Source organism: Cavia porcellus, unplaced genomic scaffold, assembly GCF_034190915.1.
Source record: "Cavia porcellus strain 051 isolate PalLab524CR breed Dunkin Hartley unplaced genomic scaffold, mCavPor4.1 scaffold_11, whole genome shotgun sequence".
NCBI lineage: Eukaryota > Metazoa > Chordata > Mammalia > Rodentia > Caviidae > Cavia > Cavia porcellus.
In genome coordinates this window covers 37,641,660-37,659,670 of record NW_026947494.1, presented here as the reverse complement: position 1 = coordinate 37,659,670, position 18,011 = coordinate 37,641,660, and the positions used below count along the sequence as shown (strand labels likewise).

General features: G+C 37.4%; 1 protein-coding gene across 1 annotated transcript in view; it reads left to right on the top strand.

The window, feature by feature from the left end:
* The first annotated feature begins 1,706 nt into the window (after positions 1–1,706).
* The window catches only part of Fgf10 (fibroblast growth factor 10), a 78,181-nt gene continuing 61,876 nt past the window's right edge, over positions 1,707–18,011 (top strand). Inside the window, exons 1-2 of the mRNA XM_003470193.5 lie at positions 1,707–2,240; positions 2,376–3,055. Of these exons, the coding sequence (XP_003470241.1) occupies positions 2,707–3,055 (349 nt within the window). The 5' untranslated portion in view covers positions 1,707–2,240; positions 2,376–2,706. The remainder of the gene's footprint in view (positions 2,241–2,375; positions 3,056–18,011) is intronic.

Sequence of the window (18,011 nt, the reverse complement as noted above, 5' to 3'; positions counted from 1 at the left end):
GGCATTTGTCCTCTCAGGTATAAAACTGTGAACTAGGAAATTGAAATTAGCACTGCGGTTTCAGTTTTCAATATCCATGCTTTAATTAAACAGTAAGAATAGTTTGACGTTTGCTCTTTATTTACTTAACTTTCCAATTAATAGCTACAGAAATCAGGGCTAATTCTATTAAGCTTAAAACTCTACTGTGATGTTCACCACACTGTTTAAATCTTCTGAATAAGCATTACAACGAGTTATAAATAACGCAATTAAAATTTGATTCTGGTATTAAATGGTTCTATTTCAAAGACTTTGAATCCACCGGAACCTATAAGAGTATGTATTTAAGCCATTTTTCAAGTCGCCCAGCAATACAGTTGGATAATCACTCCAAATGCCTATCTCTAATGCTTAATTTTTAATTTCTTTGTATTTTTTCCAGTTAGGAAGATTGAGGACAAATGCACATTACAGACATTCTGACTTCTGTATGCAAGCTCTTTTGATTAGTTCCTTCCGAATTACAGTTGCAGTTGTTAAACTCTCAAATCACCTTGAAATATTTTCGCCTGGGGCCGGCAGCCCATTAGATTGAATCATATGAAACTGCCACTTTTGTAGGGAGAAAGCAGTAAAATATTGGCAATTTCATGTGCGTCAAAAAGAAAAATCCACAAAGGTCCCACTTTCCTTACATAACGATACAGGCTCAAGCATTCTTTCCAGTAAAACCTCCCCTTAGTTTACAGTGTTTTCTAAAGAAGTGCTCTTCTAGGAACCCTTCTACTGGGATTGGAATGGATTCTCACAGTGCTTTCCCCCTTCTGACTTTTACTCTGAGCAGCGGCTTTCAAGACTTAGACTTGTCTGTCTCTACCTGGACTGAGAACTAGATTCCGTGAGCAGTTGGAGGAGCTGGGGAATGCTTGTGTGTTGGTAGGGGGTGACCGTGAGAGGTCAGCTGGTAACGCAGTTACACTGTAAAATAGAGCTCAGTTAGCACTAAAGTTAAAGGTAGGAAAACGCCCTTTTATGGCAAAGTGCAAAGTAAGTTGCACTTAAAAAAAGAAAAATCAGGGTATTCAGCCAAACTGGTAAAATCTTTGCGATCTCAGTAGTCTATTCGCTTTAAAGTGCACGCGCGACTCGGTGAAGGACTCATGTTAGCAATTAGAAATCGGTCTTTAGGTTCCCTGATTTCTTTTGCGCCAAGAGAGAGGAAACTTTTAACGGTGACAATAAATCTCCCAGAGTTTAAAAGGCAGAGAGGGCCAAAGTGTGAACTTTTTACTTCAGCAACGGAAGCAAGAAATCAGCGATTCATTAAAGCGGAGACCTCCTTGGAAGCTGGCAGACGAGGAAAGGAAGCTAATTATGTCTCCCTTTTCTGTGTTCGCTCCGACTAGTTTATAATCTGCTGTTTTGGGGGTGGGGAGAGGTATCCTCAGCATCTTCTGCCTTCTCCCCAGTCCTGCCCTCTCGGGGGAGGGAGTGTGGGAGGACTCAGCCAAGCACTGGGTTCCAGGTGGCTCTCCAGCACTGCCCTGCAGGGGAGGGGGGCACGCCTGCGCTGAAAAACAAGTGAGAAAGGGGCTCCCCAGCCGGGACTGGTTCAGGCTGGAAGCAACAAACTTGGGAGAGTACGCGAACCGCCAGCGCCGGTGGTAGCGCCGCGAGCTCCGGACGCATTAGCAGCAATTAGCTCGGCCCGAGGCGCACGCGCAGCCTGCGCCCGCGGCGGGGCGAGGAAGGCACCGCAGCCCCCGAGCTCCGGCAGAGGCAGCGCGCTCCCTGCTCGCTCCGCCGCGCTCCCCCTCCCGGCCCCTTCCTCCCTCCCTCTCCCTGGCGTTCCCAGCAGCCGAGGGTTTCAGATGTCCCACCGCCGTTTGACCCCCCTCCCCCCGCCTCTCCACCCCTGCAAATGAGATTTGACCAGCAGAGGCAGAGCCCACCTCTGGCTTAGAATCACTGACATTTAGACTCCAGGCTTCAACCTGTTTACAAGCGCGCTTCCCAAAGGAACGGGAGTGGGGGAGAAGGCCAAACAAAACCCCAGCCGCTGTCCCACCCACCCCCCAACCCCAAAGGATAAGTGACTTTCTGGAGGCTTCAAATCAACAGGCACCACCAAAAAGAGAAAGGAAGAGGGGGAAGAAAACAACAGCGACCGGGCAGCTGCCTCCAGTTCTGACAACTCCAAAGGGACAGTCTTTTAGAAGTGGCCAGCGGGCTGGAGATCTGCAGAGAGGGACCAGAAGGTGCCAACCGCAGGAGGGGCGCAGATAACTCCTCCGACCCACCCCCTACCCCAAACCCACTCCCTTTGGGTTTTGTTCACCGTGCTGTCATCTGTTTTTCAGACTTTTTTTTTCTTTTCATCTAACATGGTGAAGAAGAGAACAAAGTAACTCCCAGGGGAGCCAAGAGTGCTGGTGATCACCGCCGCCGCCGCCACCAGCTCCTGCTGCTGCGGCCACCCACGTCCACCGTTCACCGGAGACTCCAGAGGCGCAGGCGGCGGATCCCAGAGCCCAGCCACGAGAGGCAGCCGGCCCTTCCGAGGAGTTATGGATGTTGGCGCATTCACTTCTGGCCAGATCCGCGCCCAGAAGGAGCTAACCAGCAGCCACCATCTCCAGCTGTTTCCTCGCGGTGCACCAGGTCTTACCCTTCCAGTATGTTCCTTCTGATGAGACAATTTCCAGTGCCGAGAGTTTCAGTACAATGTGGAAATGGATACTGACACATTGTGCCTCAGCCTTTCCCCACCTGCCCGGCTGCTGTTGCTGCTTCTTGTTGCTGTTTTTGGTGTCTTCCGTCCCTGTCACCTGCCAAGCTCTTGGTCAGGACATGGTGTCACCAGAGGCCACCAACTCTTCCTCCTCCTCTTCCTCCTCCTCTTCCTCTTCCTCCTCCTTCTCCTCTCCTTCCAGTGCGGGGAGACATGTGCGGAGCTACAATCACCTCCAAGGAGATGTGCGCTGGAGAAAGCTATTCTCTTTCACCAAGTACTTTCTCAAGATTGAGAAGAACGGCAAGGTTAGCGGTACGAAGAAGGAGAACTGCCCGTACAGTAAGTAACCAACGCGCGCTCCCGTCCTTCCAATTATCCACCCCCACCCCACACGGGGGGAAAATCTGTTCCAGATGTGGCCAGCTAAATATTTACGTCCCCAAACCCTGTAAAATGATTAAGTGGAATACTTTCACACTAAATCACCCCCCACCCCGTGTATACATTGTGCCGCCGCCGCATCCCCTCCCCTGGGCGCGCTTCCTCCGCGCCTCCCACCTCTGCCACCAGGCCAGCCCTCCCTCTGGCGCTTGTCACTCTCGGGACCACGCAGGGCTCCCGAGACAGAGCCTGGCAGCTCGTAGGTGCTCCTCTCGGTCTGCAGCGCCTTCCCCACCCCATCTGAAGGTCCTCTTTCCCTTCCTTCTGGTAATGGCTCCAGTAAACACATTTTGTTTCCTTTCGCTGGCAATCGTAAGGCTTTTGGGACAGGCTCCTCAATCTGAAAATAATTACCCACCGTCAGTTATAGGAGCTTTATGGGAATTTTATTTAGGAAAGAAAGCTCATTTCCACTCCCTTCCTACTCCCGTCCCTTTGCCCTGGCAAATCTAGATAGGAGAGAAGCACTTTTCTGGTTTTGATTGCTTTTTTCCCTTCGGATCCCCGAGGTTGGTTTGAGTGATTGTAGTCCATGAAGTTAGCTTTTCAGGCACCACCGCTGCTATTTGTCTTCCGCCTGCCTCCTCTCATGGTAACACGATGCTCATGTCTGCATTGTCAATAGCATATGCAGTGCCTTGTGGTGTGCTGTTGTACTATTTCTTATGAAGCCTCTCATATTGCAGAGCCATACTACAGCATTGTAAACATCTGGGACTGGATTCGCGCAGACCTCACACAATTTCATTGTCATCTATTTTCAAAGTAAAAGTCATAAGTCTGTTTCCATGGCTATAGTTTATCCCATAGGGTGAGGTTTTCTCTTCCCTGCAAGTTCTTCCTGGGATTTCCTTCTCTATTTTTTTTTTTTTTTTCCATTCTCTTTGCTTGCAAGGGTGTGGGCTGTATAGGGGAGGGAGAACAGGAGAGAAGGGGCGGATACTGTGTCTCTTCTTGGAATTAATCCAGTCAAGCCAGATTTTGCTGTTGGCTTCTTTTCCTAGTTACTCTCAAGTGGTGAAATTTATTCATCCTCTATTGATTGTTATTTGAAAGGATCCCAAGGCTAGGTAACGGCATACTAAAGACAGTAAACAATAACACTCAAATATATTTAATGACCATTTAGCTCTATCTCAATGGTAAATTCCAAGTCATCTTTCAAAGGGTCCTTCAATTGTCAGTTGTTTGGAAATTCCAAGAGTATATTTGGCAGCTAATTTAAATGAATGGTTCCCACATTTCAAAATTCTTGGGCCCACAAAGTGTCAGGTACTAATGAAAATGGCAATTGACCAGAATTTAGGAATTTATTTTTTAAATAAAGATGTACAAGAATTAAGATTTAGTTTTCTTAAGGACTCATGCGTGTTCAACATTAATGTCTATTGCTCCTCAGCTACTCCTACTAGTTACTAAATTTAGCAATGTGTTTTCAAGTAGTAAAACTATTTGTAGAAGTAAAGTCTTCCATTTATATTTGATGCTGGAGAGTAAATACACAATTACATATACATGTTTATATATATATATTCATTTGGATTCATAGAGTGTGACTGAAATGTTATTAATGATAATTACTTTTATTCAAAAATCATTTGTTACTTGTATTGACTAGATATTTTACGTTGCCTTTATAATTGATGATTAAATTTTTATTTGATTTTGAAACAAAATAGTGTAGTGATATCCAGTTAAAAGGATGAGGAAGAAACTGTCCAAATACTGGGCTCAGCAGAATAAGCTGGAGATTTTGAAAAACTTCCTAGGGATTGGATTTCTTTGTATTTTTAGTTCATGGGAAAATTCCAAGTGATATAATAAAGTGTCAGAGAGGAAACTTTCATCTGTTTAAAAAAAATTGATAGTAACTTGATTTTGTCGTTGATATATTTTAAATGTCTTTATGACCAACCTTCACTATTTTAGTTTACGCAACTTACTATTTTGTAAAATAATGATCACTGTGGATTATTTAGTAAGATGCTTGGAACACACTGAACTTTTTTAAAGATACAACTATCTGAAAATAGAAGGCTTATAATTTTTATTGCATAAACAATGCCAAATTTGTAAACCAACTTCTAAAAAAATTTTTTTTAAAATACTTCTGCAATGAATAAGTAGGCTTAATGCGCTCTTAATTAAGGAATGCAGTTCTTATGTTTAAAAGTGAAGGGGGAAAAGTTTCCAGTGTTAAGTGCTGTCAAATTGTAAATTTAGGCTTTTCAAGAATATCTGTGTTAAAAACTAGCAAGTGAAGAGTACAGGTTGAAAAAAGTCCTAATTTTACATGTAGCACAGCAATTAGAATGCTATTACAATGTCCAGCTGGACTGATTCAGCTGAACAACATGGTATCACTAAGATACTGTCTAAATGTTGTATAATTACATCTGAACAAAGTTTTCATGTCTACAAGGTAGCCAGACAGTAAGTCTACTAAGTGGTAGTCTGTCAAATATTAGGGTACCTAACCTCTAAAGAGTGTCAGTTCTTGTCCAAAAACCACATTTCAGTATCATTTTTTAAACAAGTCATTAATTATTCTTAATACACAAAGCTGTTCTTCTGAGGTTTGCTTATTTCAAGATTAATTTTCTTTGTTACTTTTGACACTGGTATTATTGCTGCTGTAAAACAGTAACCACTTATCTAGGAGGTTATATATTTGTGATACACTTGGTAATTAAACAACTCTTTTATTAGAATTTTGCAAGCAAAATTCTAACAAGCAAAAGGCCAGTAAGGAAATCAGCCATTCGTATTATAAACTCATATTTAACTTCTACAAAAGTAATCACCAGAAATTGGATAGTTCTAAAAATACTACATGTAGTAAGGCAGAACTCTTTTCAATTTTAATAATTACTATAATATCCCTTTTAGAGATGGGATTTTTTTTGTTTGCTGTTTGCCACTATATGAAAGTAGAATAGAGCAGAAATGAGTTATGTTTCCCTGCTAGGATTCTGAGAAAGCTTGAATAATTTAGAATAGCTGTGGTGTGTCTGTCACTAGATATCTGCAGGCTCATTTAGGGTTTGTTTTATCATTCATTACATCTAGAGCTTTGCCCTTGAAACATTACCACTCAGCTCCATTTCTGGTCTCCTAGAAAGGCTGGATACAGCTGTTAGGTACCCTTGCAACTGGAACTGGTTGACTTATTTCTGGTTGAGAGTAAAACAGCTGTGAGTGGCTATAATTATCACTTAACGAAAAGAGGAATCTGTTGAAGGTAAGACGCATTTCCAAACTTGACAACTAGGGTGGGTATACCCAAAACAGAGTCCAATATCTTATGGACCTTTCTGAGAGAAGAGCATGGAAGACAATGGAGAAATCGATATATACTAGGTATATATTTTATTTAGTAATCCTATTATCCCTAAGATATACATACAACAACCAAAGCTTTTTAAATATGAAAACCAAACCTGGAGAATTGCCCAACATCACTCAGCTAGAAATTGACAGAACTAGAATATAAGCCTAAGCCTATTTGGTTATCTTTCCTTATACTGTATATTTACCTCTCTGGTACTTTTCAGATATTGATATCTTAGAATCGTACACCCCAAATTATTTTTACAAACAAATCATCCAAAACTTTACATGCTTCTTTCTGTGAACGCGAGTAGATTTTAGAAGTAATTTGGAGCTGAAGTAAAATGACAGTGGAACAGAAACAAATTCCACCAGAGAAAATCATTGCAGGTAGCCACATGTTATCAGACTATGACAGTGTACCATGTAAGTGAAGTCTCTCTCTCTTGATATTATGTTTGGAAATATAATTGCTTATGGAAGCACACAAAGTGCATATACATCAATCTCATGTTTGTTAACAGAGGTCATTAGGAATACACAACTATTTAAGATAAACCCACGAATGTCATTGTGAATAGTAATTGTTTACAGCTGACAGCCAAATGTTTAATTATTCCCATGTGTAATAAAATCATTTGATTGTAAATACCTATGGGGAAGTGGGCTGTTGCAAAAAGTCTGATACGTAACTCTTAAAAGGAGTAACATTTTAGAGACTGAAAGCTGTATATATTAGAAATATTTTAAAATAAGCCTGCAAATCAAAAAGGAACTTTACCACATAACAATGACACATTGTCTAGGATTGAAGATACGCATTGTTACTCTTTAATCTTGGCTAGAAGTCATTGTGGTGTGTTAAGTAAATTGAGGTAAATAATTGTTGAGAAACTAAAGATTCTGGTATTACCCCCTAATAAACAATCAAGTTTCCTAAGAAAAAACTTGTAGACAATTTATGACTTCTACTTATGTCTTATTTAAATTGTGGCTGAATTTGTTGCATAATTTATAACCAGCAGCATTTAATCATGAGCACAGAGGATTTATGAAGGTGGAAGGCACTGTAGTTAATGTTTACATGACACTGTCCTATTACCTTTACTGCATTCCTACCAGCTGGACCCTCCACTTTGATGGCTTTATCATAAATCCATTCCAATGCACAATTTGAGTTTCCTCTTCATAAATCTGATTTATAACTACCTACTAGATGAAACCCAAGTGAACAATTGGCATGAATCACATGTCAGTATTGGCACAGGAGGTTCACATGCTCCACTCTGTAAGTCTGGGAGTTTCAGTAATCTATTCCCCAAAGGAATGGTTCACTTTTTAAAAGCTGTATTTTCAAAGTGATATTTAAGCACAGTATTGAGAAAGAGAAAGAAGAATGAGGAGAAGGAGATGGAGGAGGAGGACATATGATAAGGGGTACATCTTATAAAATCAAAGAAACCCCATTGGTTTCATATTTTCTTCTATCTAGTTTATAGCAAAAAGTCTTATCCCTGTACATCCCTTAGAATTTAAAGAACTTACAATAGCATGAATGAGCACTCTAAATTCCTTTACAATTACCTTCATGTTCAGAGGCAAACTCCATTTATTATCCAAATGTCTAACTTTTCATAAGCCATAATGTTGGGAAAAAGTTGACAGCTCATTTGAAATAGAACTAATGTTCCTCACATTTATGAGCTGGCTATGAATATCTACATCTTTCCTAAGCTTTAAATGCCTGTATGCTTATCCAAAATTGTAGTGCAAATGATATTTTTTATTATACTTCAGAAGGAAAAGTAATACATGTGTATTAGTTCAAAGTGATTTTAATCTATTTTAACATTATTTCTGTGAACTTTGCAGTGAAAAGTAATTCAGATGACAGTTTTAGTATTACTGGTTGAACATTTGTCAACATGAATAGTTAATGTTTGCTTAATATAAGTAAAATATTAGTTTTTTTCTACTAGAAATTAAAGAGCTCTTAATTTTGCATTAAGATTGTGCTAAGACCCATGTTTATACAATTTTAACATAGCTTTATCACTATTTAGAGATTTAATGAACTTTATTTTTCTCAAGCCTTTTATGTCTTAATCTTTCATGGTATATTGCAAAAATTTAAGACCTTTTGCATTTGTGATTTGACCAGTGGTGCTCTTTACATGTTTTAAAAATCTAAAATAGTTACTTTCAAGAGTTGGCACTCTTTTTTTCTCATTGCACATTACTTCTACCTGTGTCAGTCAACATAGCAAAGGATAACCTAGAAATTAAAGTTAATGAAAAGAAATACACCTGCATCTTTGAATGCCACCAGTGACTTTTTAAAAATGAATGAATATAACATTTTCACGTTCAACAGAATCAATTTTAACCTCAGTATTAATTTGTACAGGGTTTTTTAACAAATAGAAAGTTTCAAAATATCTAAAAGGGAGCCAGGTCACCCACAAAATAATAGCCCAAAGGTCCTCTTTGCTTTTAAATCAGATCAGTTGTGTTCTTTCTTTGAACGCTGTGTTCTAATTGGAATAATAAATCAAAGAAGACACTCAGAGTAGATTCCCATGTAAGGTGGACAACTGGACAGTGACTTTTTACTGCTGCTAACACGTGCATCCAATTACCATTTGATAGATTCACAGTGCTGGCAGTAAACCATTGCCTCATTTTATAGTTCACCTAATAATTCTTTAGTCTAAACCTGTCTACCTTTACCTATACCTAATCTGTCAGTATGTGTGTTATCACTAATGAAGAATTTTCAAAAGTTAGGCATGCTTCTTACAATAAATGATGTCATTGAAACATTAATGAATTATCTAACTAAATCTCATTGAAGGTAAAATATTGATAAAGTTGTTGTACTTCAGACTTTGAATAATTGTCAGCTAAGCAAACCTAATAATAGCCCTATAGCTGTACCAAACTCTTGATAATGTAGGGTAACTACAAAATTAAGAACTTTCAAAACATATGTTCTGTATTTTTTCTATAATTGTCACTTCCAGGGAACTTGTTAAGATGCTTTAATGATAAATACACATGCTATTTTTATCCTTAACCTTTTTTGAGGCCTTTTTGCTATGTTGAAGTTGAAATTTGACACTTTCACAAATTCTTTGCCATTTGAGTCTTAATTAATTCTTACTCATAGTTCTCTAGAAGAAGTCTGTCACAAGCCTGCTTTGGAGGCATTGTGACTTTACCATAATTTTATCATTTGTTCACCACTGTGTTATTTTCTTCTCCTTTTTTGGTCTTTTCTTTTCTCCGGCACTAAACCCATGGCATACCTTTAAGGCCAAGGAAAGTAATTCCTTAGCATTACTTAGCACCTCAGGTAACATTCAGGGCCACAGGTCTAGATATTTTTGGGTGTCTGCAATCCAAAAAGGATGCTTTATATTTTGTGCATAAAATCCTCAACACTTTACATTGAACATGTTCTCTCAGAAGCCTCTTTTCACTTGAATTTCTAATAAATTCTTCCTTATCCCATTATCAAGGCCAATGTCTTACAATGTTTGTCTCCTGTGAAGTGGATAAACTTCAGGTAAGCACTCTGTGTGAATAAAGGCTGATTCTCCTATTTGGAGATCATCATTCTGCATTTTCCCTTCCAGTTAAATTCTCTCATACCTCTTCTGCAGTCTCATTTCAAGTTTCTTTTAAAAAATTTCAGCACAAGTATGACTTACTATCAACTTTTTCATTTTCTTTACCTTTCTGCCTAATATTTGGACTCTTTGTAAATGAAAATAATTTAGGAAATAAAATAATGATTTCTCTTCTACTTCAGCAGAAGGTGAATGTTGATGGATCTTTGACATTTCCAACTTTCAGAATGTCAGGAAGATTAGCAAACTTTTTTGCTTACCTCTGCTACGTGTGAAAGTATTTTTTTTTAATTTTTAAATCAGAATCCATGTTTGTATTAATAATGATTATCAGTGGGAAAACAATGCAAAATATGCATGCAGATATAGTTCAGAATAACCAAATACAGAGATGTACGTGTCTTTATTAAGAATATTTTAAACACTGACAACAGTCAGAATCTCAATTAATACATTAGTGTGCTTCCAGGTCCTTTATTTGGGACTGATGGATACATTAAAATTATTTTTATTGTATGCAGAATCTGCCTGTTTACGTGTAAATCTATTAATGTAGAAACTAATAACACATGACTCATATTTACATAATTTGTTATTGAAAGTGAGATTTTTAATAATAGTATTAATAGTAGTAATTATTAGGTGTATTGGGCATTTTGTAGAATATCTCTGTAAAAAGGATATAATTCTATAAATTGGGCATAGAAATGCAAAGGATAGAAATCAGATACTAGTATGAAAGCCCGATGAACAGAATTGCAGAAGCATTTTAAAACTCATCAGAATATTGACGAGAGTAAAGAAAGATAGTTAAAAAGAACATGAGACGAAAATGTTAGAAACCAACAGGAAAGCAGAACAGGCACAGCCCATTCCGACACCATGCAGGCAGGAGGAGATATTTCGCTGGAGTGATGAAGGCTCGTGAACTCACAGGAACGAGATCAGGCTCATGAGTAGCCTTGTAAAAGCTGCTGACACAACAAGGAAGGTGTGAGGGGAACATAACCAAACCCTGGCCTTCAACTGGATGTTAAATTGACTGAAATGAAAACCTGTTATCTAAGGAGAAAGCCACAGAAGTCACTGCAATCAGTGCATCCGAAGTAAGGGAGGCTCAGGTCCTGCTACAGAGACCTCATAACAGAGGGATCAAAAGTGTGGGTTTTTATTCCAAGTGACTAAATGTATGAACCTAGAGAAAGGTGGGTTTTGAAGCCACAGACGTAGAGCAAACTGCTAGACAATAGTGTATAGCTTTGGGGACGTCATCATCAGTAAGGCAAAGATACTAACAATACCTACCTCTTTCCTGCATGATAACGATTAAATGAGGTCATTTATTCATTAACTCATGCAACAGTAGCAGGAGTGCCTGGTTTTTGTCAGCTGCTGTGAGGCACCGGGAAGATACGTGTGGATAAAAAATTCCTTTCCTTGCTTTCATAGAGCTTACACTCTACAGAGCATGTCAAAGATAAAATATAAAGATAAAAAAAAGACACAAACAAGTAGGTCAAATAAAAGATACGCTGTGAGATATTGAGGTAGAAGTGAGTAGAAAACAGCTACTCAGAGCAGGCTTTGGAGCAGGTGGGAGGCAGGGAGGCGAGGACAGAGCCAGGCACTTCTGCCAGGAAGCATAGGGAAGGGCCACAGGGCCTGTTGGAAATCAGAGCTGACGCATATAAACAGCTGAATGGAGCCGAGCACATGACAAGCTTCCACTGAGTGTGCATTTTATCAAAACAAGTAAAAATGATGCTTCCTCAGTGTTTTAAGAAAATGTAACTATCATTAGATGAGTTGTAATTTATCAACAATGAAATGGAGGAAAGAGACAAAAAGGAGGCCTATCCCTAGACTTTTATGTTTTTCACTAGAGAAGAAATACTTAACTACCTGAAATTTGATTTGGAATTGGAGTATTCGTAAAGTTCTGATGCTTGTATGAAAAAGCAGCAGTCTGGTCCTCTAAAACACTTGTAGCAGGTACTTGAAGATCGAAAGATGATGAGAAGAAAGAGCGAAAACAGAAAATGATGAATAATGAATAGAAGTTAATATCTTCAAGGACACAAGTTATAAGAGAACAAAAGAAAAAAAACTTAGCAACAAAATAGGTAACCGCAGAGGATCAAAGAAAGATTATAGTATAAAAGCAAAGAGGGAAATATAATTCGTAATTATTTTATTAAATACATCAAAGCATGTCTTACTATCAAGTTATGATATGATTTTGAAATAAGCTTGTCACAGATATTTAGCTCAAACGCTAGAAATTCTTGTTTCTTGTCCTCTGTCTATGACCACAGGGGTGTAGTCTGGAGCTAGAAACAGTAGATTACAACAGGACGCTGGAAAATGATGAGATAATTTATACTCAATGCCAAGGAGCAGGGCAGAAGAAAGAGCAGCCTTTAACTGAGAAAGGGATAGGTGATATCAGGAGGTATTGATGAGGAGAAGGAACTCCAGATAAACATAGATTAGAGGACAAGAGAGTAAAAATACCCGCATCGAGGCACAGAACATGTTGATAGAGAACCAGACATGAAGTTTTCAGGAAACGGTAGGCTGGCCAAGGAAAGTAATGGTTTGCTTGCAGGTGGGCACACAAAAAAGTGTATTTGAATGTGCCAGCCTCTAACAGGAGTATGCAAATATTCCTACATCTGAGGACTTAAATATCCTGGGAAAATATTACATTAACATAAATCTCATGTAAAATTGAACTTTTTTGTTTGTTTACTTTTGTAAGTATAGAAAAGGCAGAATGAAAGCAGAACAGTGTTTAAAACAGTTCATATAATATTATAATTGACAAGATAAAGATAGATTAAATAGCCAAAGTTGTAGCTTCATAAAAATCAATGGTTTTTATCATAGACACATGAAAAAGATACAGTTTTGATCCTTTACTATTCCAAGTTTACCAAATAATGATTAAAATATACCTCATGTAAAAGGTCGTTCTTATGTATATATCACTGGAAAGGGAGTCCTATAATTTCTAGTAGACTCCTAAAGGTAACTACCGAAACATCACTACACTTGCTGCAGTTGTGTATCTGTTCTTGTCATTGCTGTTCTGAATTATCTTAGACTTATTTGATTTAGATGATCAGGAAAAGAAGCAAAAGGTTATATTTAAGTATTTTTTAAACAAATTAGGAGAAGGGTACTGTTTCTATCCCTATCTCTATCTGTCTCTATCTTATACATCTCTGTACCCACTTCAATATATAGTTAGCAAAAGTAAATCAGGATTCTAATGTGGCCCAGTTCTTGCTAGGGTGCTCTTCTGTCTTGGTTGCTAGTACCAGAATATTCCTCTTGTTGTAGCATATTTATTAATAGGGCCCCATTCAGCCTCAAAGAATACTATTACAAAATCTGCCTAGTCTTTGTCAGTCTTGTCTGTGTAAGGCATCCATCTACATAAGTCAGTACTCTAGTAGATGTTTTAATGTTTTCCTAGTACCCTCAAGATAATATCTTTCTTTACATGTCACGTGTAAGGTCCCTATGATGTGTTCCAACTCACCCCTTAATCACATGTCTTACTGGATGGTCATGGATACTGAAGTTGATTTTAGCTCTTGAATGTGCCTTTTCCCCTGATGTTCAATTTTTGTGGATGCTGCAAGATTTTTCAGAATGGTAACACTGTCTCGTCGTCCCCAGCTCTTCCTTTCAGGTTTCAGTTGGGTGTCACCTCCAGAAACCTTTCTGACTATACTGTTGTCTTTGCAAAACTTGTACTCCACTCCAAAACCTCATGCCTAGAATCAGAACACAATTCTATGTTATATTAGTTGACTACACATCTGATTTTCTTGTAAACTAAAAATTCATTGAGAGAGAAGAATTTGACTCATTGGTCTTTGCATGCAAGCACTTAATTCAGTATATATAGCACATACAATGACTATAGCTCAGGTACTATAGCTCTTTTTGATTGCATGACTTTGACCAGGTCACTTAGATATTTTTGGGTTAGTCATTTGTTCTGGAAAATGCAATTAATATACTATCTACTTGAAAAGAGGTGTTTGACGTAAATGACCATTTAATGTTCTTTTGAGTTCTAAATTTGAGTTCTAAAGGCTTAGAAACTAAGTTAGCATGGCCATAATTACTTAACTAACTATGAAGTATTTAACTTCATTCAGATTTCTGAATAAAACATTGTGTGATCATGAAGTGAACTCTTTTTCCCAATTTTGTCTCCAATTTTTTATATGACTTAGATATATTCAGTAAATATTAATAATGCTTTTCCTCATCTTTAAAATTTTTGCTAGCTGTGAAATAGTTACTTCTGGTTTCAGACTTGTGTTTGGTTTTTTGATAATATGATAACAATTCAGAAATGAACAATACTTACTGATTCCTTCAGAGGGAAAGAATAATGTGTTGCAAAGAGTGGGAGGAAAGGGATATGGCTTGTAGTCTTGACCATGTCAAAACATTTACTGTGAGATTTTAAGCAGGTCATTTACTTTATCTTGGCTTCAGACACTTAATCTATGAAATGAGCACACTGTATCAAACTGATTTATTATGAAAGTGTTTTAGCTCAATACACTTATTTTATGGAATAAGGACCACATTCTGGGTGTATGCTAGAATACATATTAGAAAATATTAGAAAACAATAGTGGTAAATGCTGAGTAATGATTACTTAACAACATCAGACCTTAATGCCTATGTTCTGGGGATGTTTCTGAAAGTTTTTACAAAAGTAGTTAGGTTCAGGATCTTGAGATGAGATTACCTTGCATTATTCATATGGCCCTAAATGCTATGACAACTATCATTATATGACAGACAAAGAAAGATTAAGTATACACAGGAAGCAGAAAGTGATTTGGTGATAGAAACAGATAGAAAATTATTTAAAAATACAATGTTGTTAGCTTTGAAAATGAATAGAAGAACCATAACTGAAGAATGTGATTGTATAAGCCAGAAAAAAGCAGAATGTCTCTCTAGAACCTACCGAGGAGCTTGGCCCTGCTGATACCTTGATATCAGCCTAGGAATTGATCTGAAAATCTGGTCCCTAGAATTGTGCAATAATATATTTCTGTAAGACACATTTATGGTTATTTATTGCAGAAACATGGGAAACAGATTTTAATGATGAACAAAATAGAATACTGCTGTAATAAATAACTAAAGATGTGAAAGTGACTTCAGACAAATAATGTGCATGATGGGGAAAACAGCTTACATTTTTAAAAATGAATTTTGATGGAAATTAAAAAGCAGTGATGAGAACTTCGAAAAAGATGAGGGACACAATGTAGAAAACCTACACGATCTAGACAGTATTTACATCATCATTAACAGAATGTTGGTAGAAATGTGAATATTAAAAGTACTTTTGGTGAGGACTCAGAAAAAATGAGGGATGTATTGTTATAAATAGAATATAGGCAATCCTTGCATGGAAAGAAATTGTAAGTGATAAATTTGGGTAATTAGCTGAGAAAACTTGCAAACCAAGTGTTAAAGGATCAGCATGTCTTCTTTTTTTCTAATTATAGTGAAATTCAAGAAAAAGAAGATAAAGCTTAGAGAGAGCTAGCTGTGAAGCAAAATAGATGTACAATAGATGGTCTGATAAATTCTCAACCTATCTAGCCTTTAAAAGATTCAACAGAAAAAAAAAACTGGGATAGGGAACAGGAGAAAAGGAAGAAAAGAGAGGATTATATATCAATAGGTGTACATATATGTGTATATATAAAAGATAGATAACTGTACTTCCAATCTGTTAGTTCATCAGAAAGAATAGTTTGTGCTTTCATTGCTTGTTTGATCAGTTTTTCATTCCTAGATCTTGTAACCTGAGCAACTACATCTAAGATTACAATATATAATGTTAACTAGTGTCAGTTTCCTACATTTTTTGAAATTCTATATTGCTTCTATCTTTTTTGTTTTGCTTTTTAAAATAAAATTTAAAAAAGAGAGAGAGATACGCTGTGAGAAAAGCATTCTCCATGGAGAAGGCCAAGCGTGGCTGGATATCCTTATGCTAATGTTGCAGAGGGGAGACATTTGACCAATGGCCTTCCTTGGCCACTTCCGCAGAAGCTAGCAATAGAAATAAAATCATGCAGGAGAGATCTGTGATTTCCTTTCATGGTATGAAACCCCATAACATATACAGGAGGCCCAAAAGTTTTAGAGACTGTTACATCATTAGAAACACTGCCAGTTTGCTCTAAAACGGGACAAAAAATAGAGCAAAACGAAAGAGTACTGCCAGGTTACTTAAAATCTACAGACTGGAATAAGGTTGATAAAACTATTAAGCTGCACAAACGTAGTATCTTTAAAGAAAAAGGAAAAATAACTTCCATTCTTTAAAGAAAAAGATATTCTAGAGCCTTGTGTGCAGAGAAAGAGTAGTTACTGCACAAAGGCTCTGACCTAAGTCCTGAAGTAGCATTCTCCACCCAAAGAGGATTATTCTCAGCCCTATCAAACCTAATGAATTCATTCTGCTGAATTTTGAAATTGATTGAGACTGGTGGCCTCTTTCTTATATTTTGTTCTTTTTGGAACAAGCATATATGTAAGTGTGATAGTATGCCTATTCCTCCACCATTGTATTTTGGATACTGATAACTTATTTTCTAGTTCTACAGATTCTGTGAAAGAGAATAATTTTGCTCCAGGATGGAGTATGATCAGTTTCATCTATACATGACTTGGATTGTGATATTTAAGAATTATTTTATCTAATCATATTTAAATGTTTTTATTTTAATTCATGCAATAATGGGTAGAGATTAGAGGGTCGTTGAGGGGTAGAATGAATGCATATGCTTTTGCATATGGAACGCATATAAATTTGGGGCCATCAGTAGACAGTAAAAGGCTTATTAATATTCACTCGAAGATGTCAGATTCTAGTCCAAGAAACCTGTACATGTTACCTTATATAGTAAAGTTAATGCTATTAGATTTAAAAATCTACACATGGGATTATCCTGATTGTCCAGATGTCCCTAATGCTATTACAAATGTTCCTAAGAAAGTGAGACAGAAGAAAATTAGATATACTTGTAGGAGACAAAATGTGATTTAATAATGGAACAGAGAAGATGCTACACTTGGCTTTGAACACAGTAAATGGGCCCTGAGCCTGACCCAAAGAGTGTGGCTCTACAAGCTGAAAGAAGCGAAGAGTGGATACTGCACCAGAGAGCCTCAAAAGGGAAGGCAACTCCACTAACACTGTGAGTTTTCCCCAGTATAACTGATATTGGAATTGTAGCCCTCCATATCTTTAAGGTAATGAAATTTTGTTGTTATAAGTCACTAACTTTGTAGTAATTTGTTCTGGCAGAGCCATGAAACTAACATATTAAGCTATTTTCAACTTATGTGAACCCATTTAACAATCTTTAGAGCAGAAATGAAAAAGTGGTATTTTATGGTAGAAAACATACTCTTCCACCTCTTGATTCTGTGACTGAGATATCTGTATGCTTCTCTTTTCTCATTCGATTTGTGAGGATTAAACAAAATAATGTCTGTAGAACTATCTAATCTAACAAAGTAAGCTCATAATGGAACCTCAGATGTAGTTGGATCTAAATGAATAACAAGTTTGAATGACTACAAGTTTATAAAACTTTATTTAAAATATTTTGCCGATTTGCTCATATTGCTTTGACTGGTAAATATGGCAGTAACAAAAAGCTTTGCTTATTTGATGCAGACTTGGCTATACAGATGGTATGTTTTTCTACTGGGTTGTAAATTCACTCCACTGGATTAAAGAGTTCCTCTTGAACCTATCCAAGAGTACCTCTCTAGAAAATGTATGCTAATTCCATGAGAAACTTTTCTATTTAAAGAGTTGTCT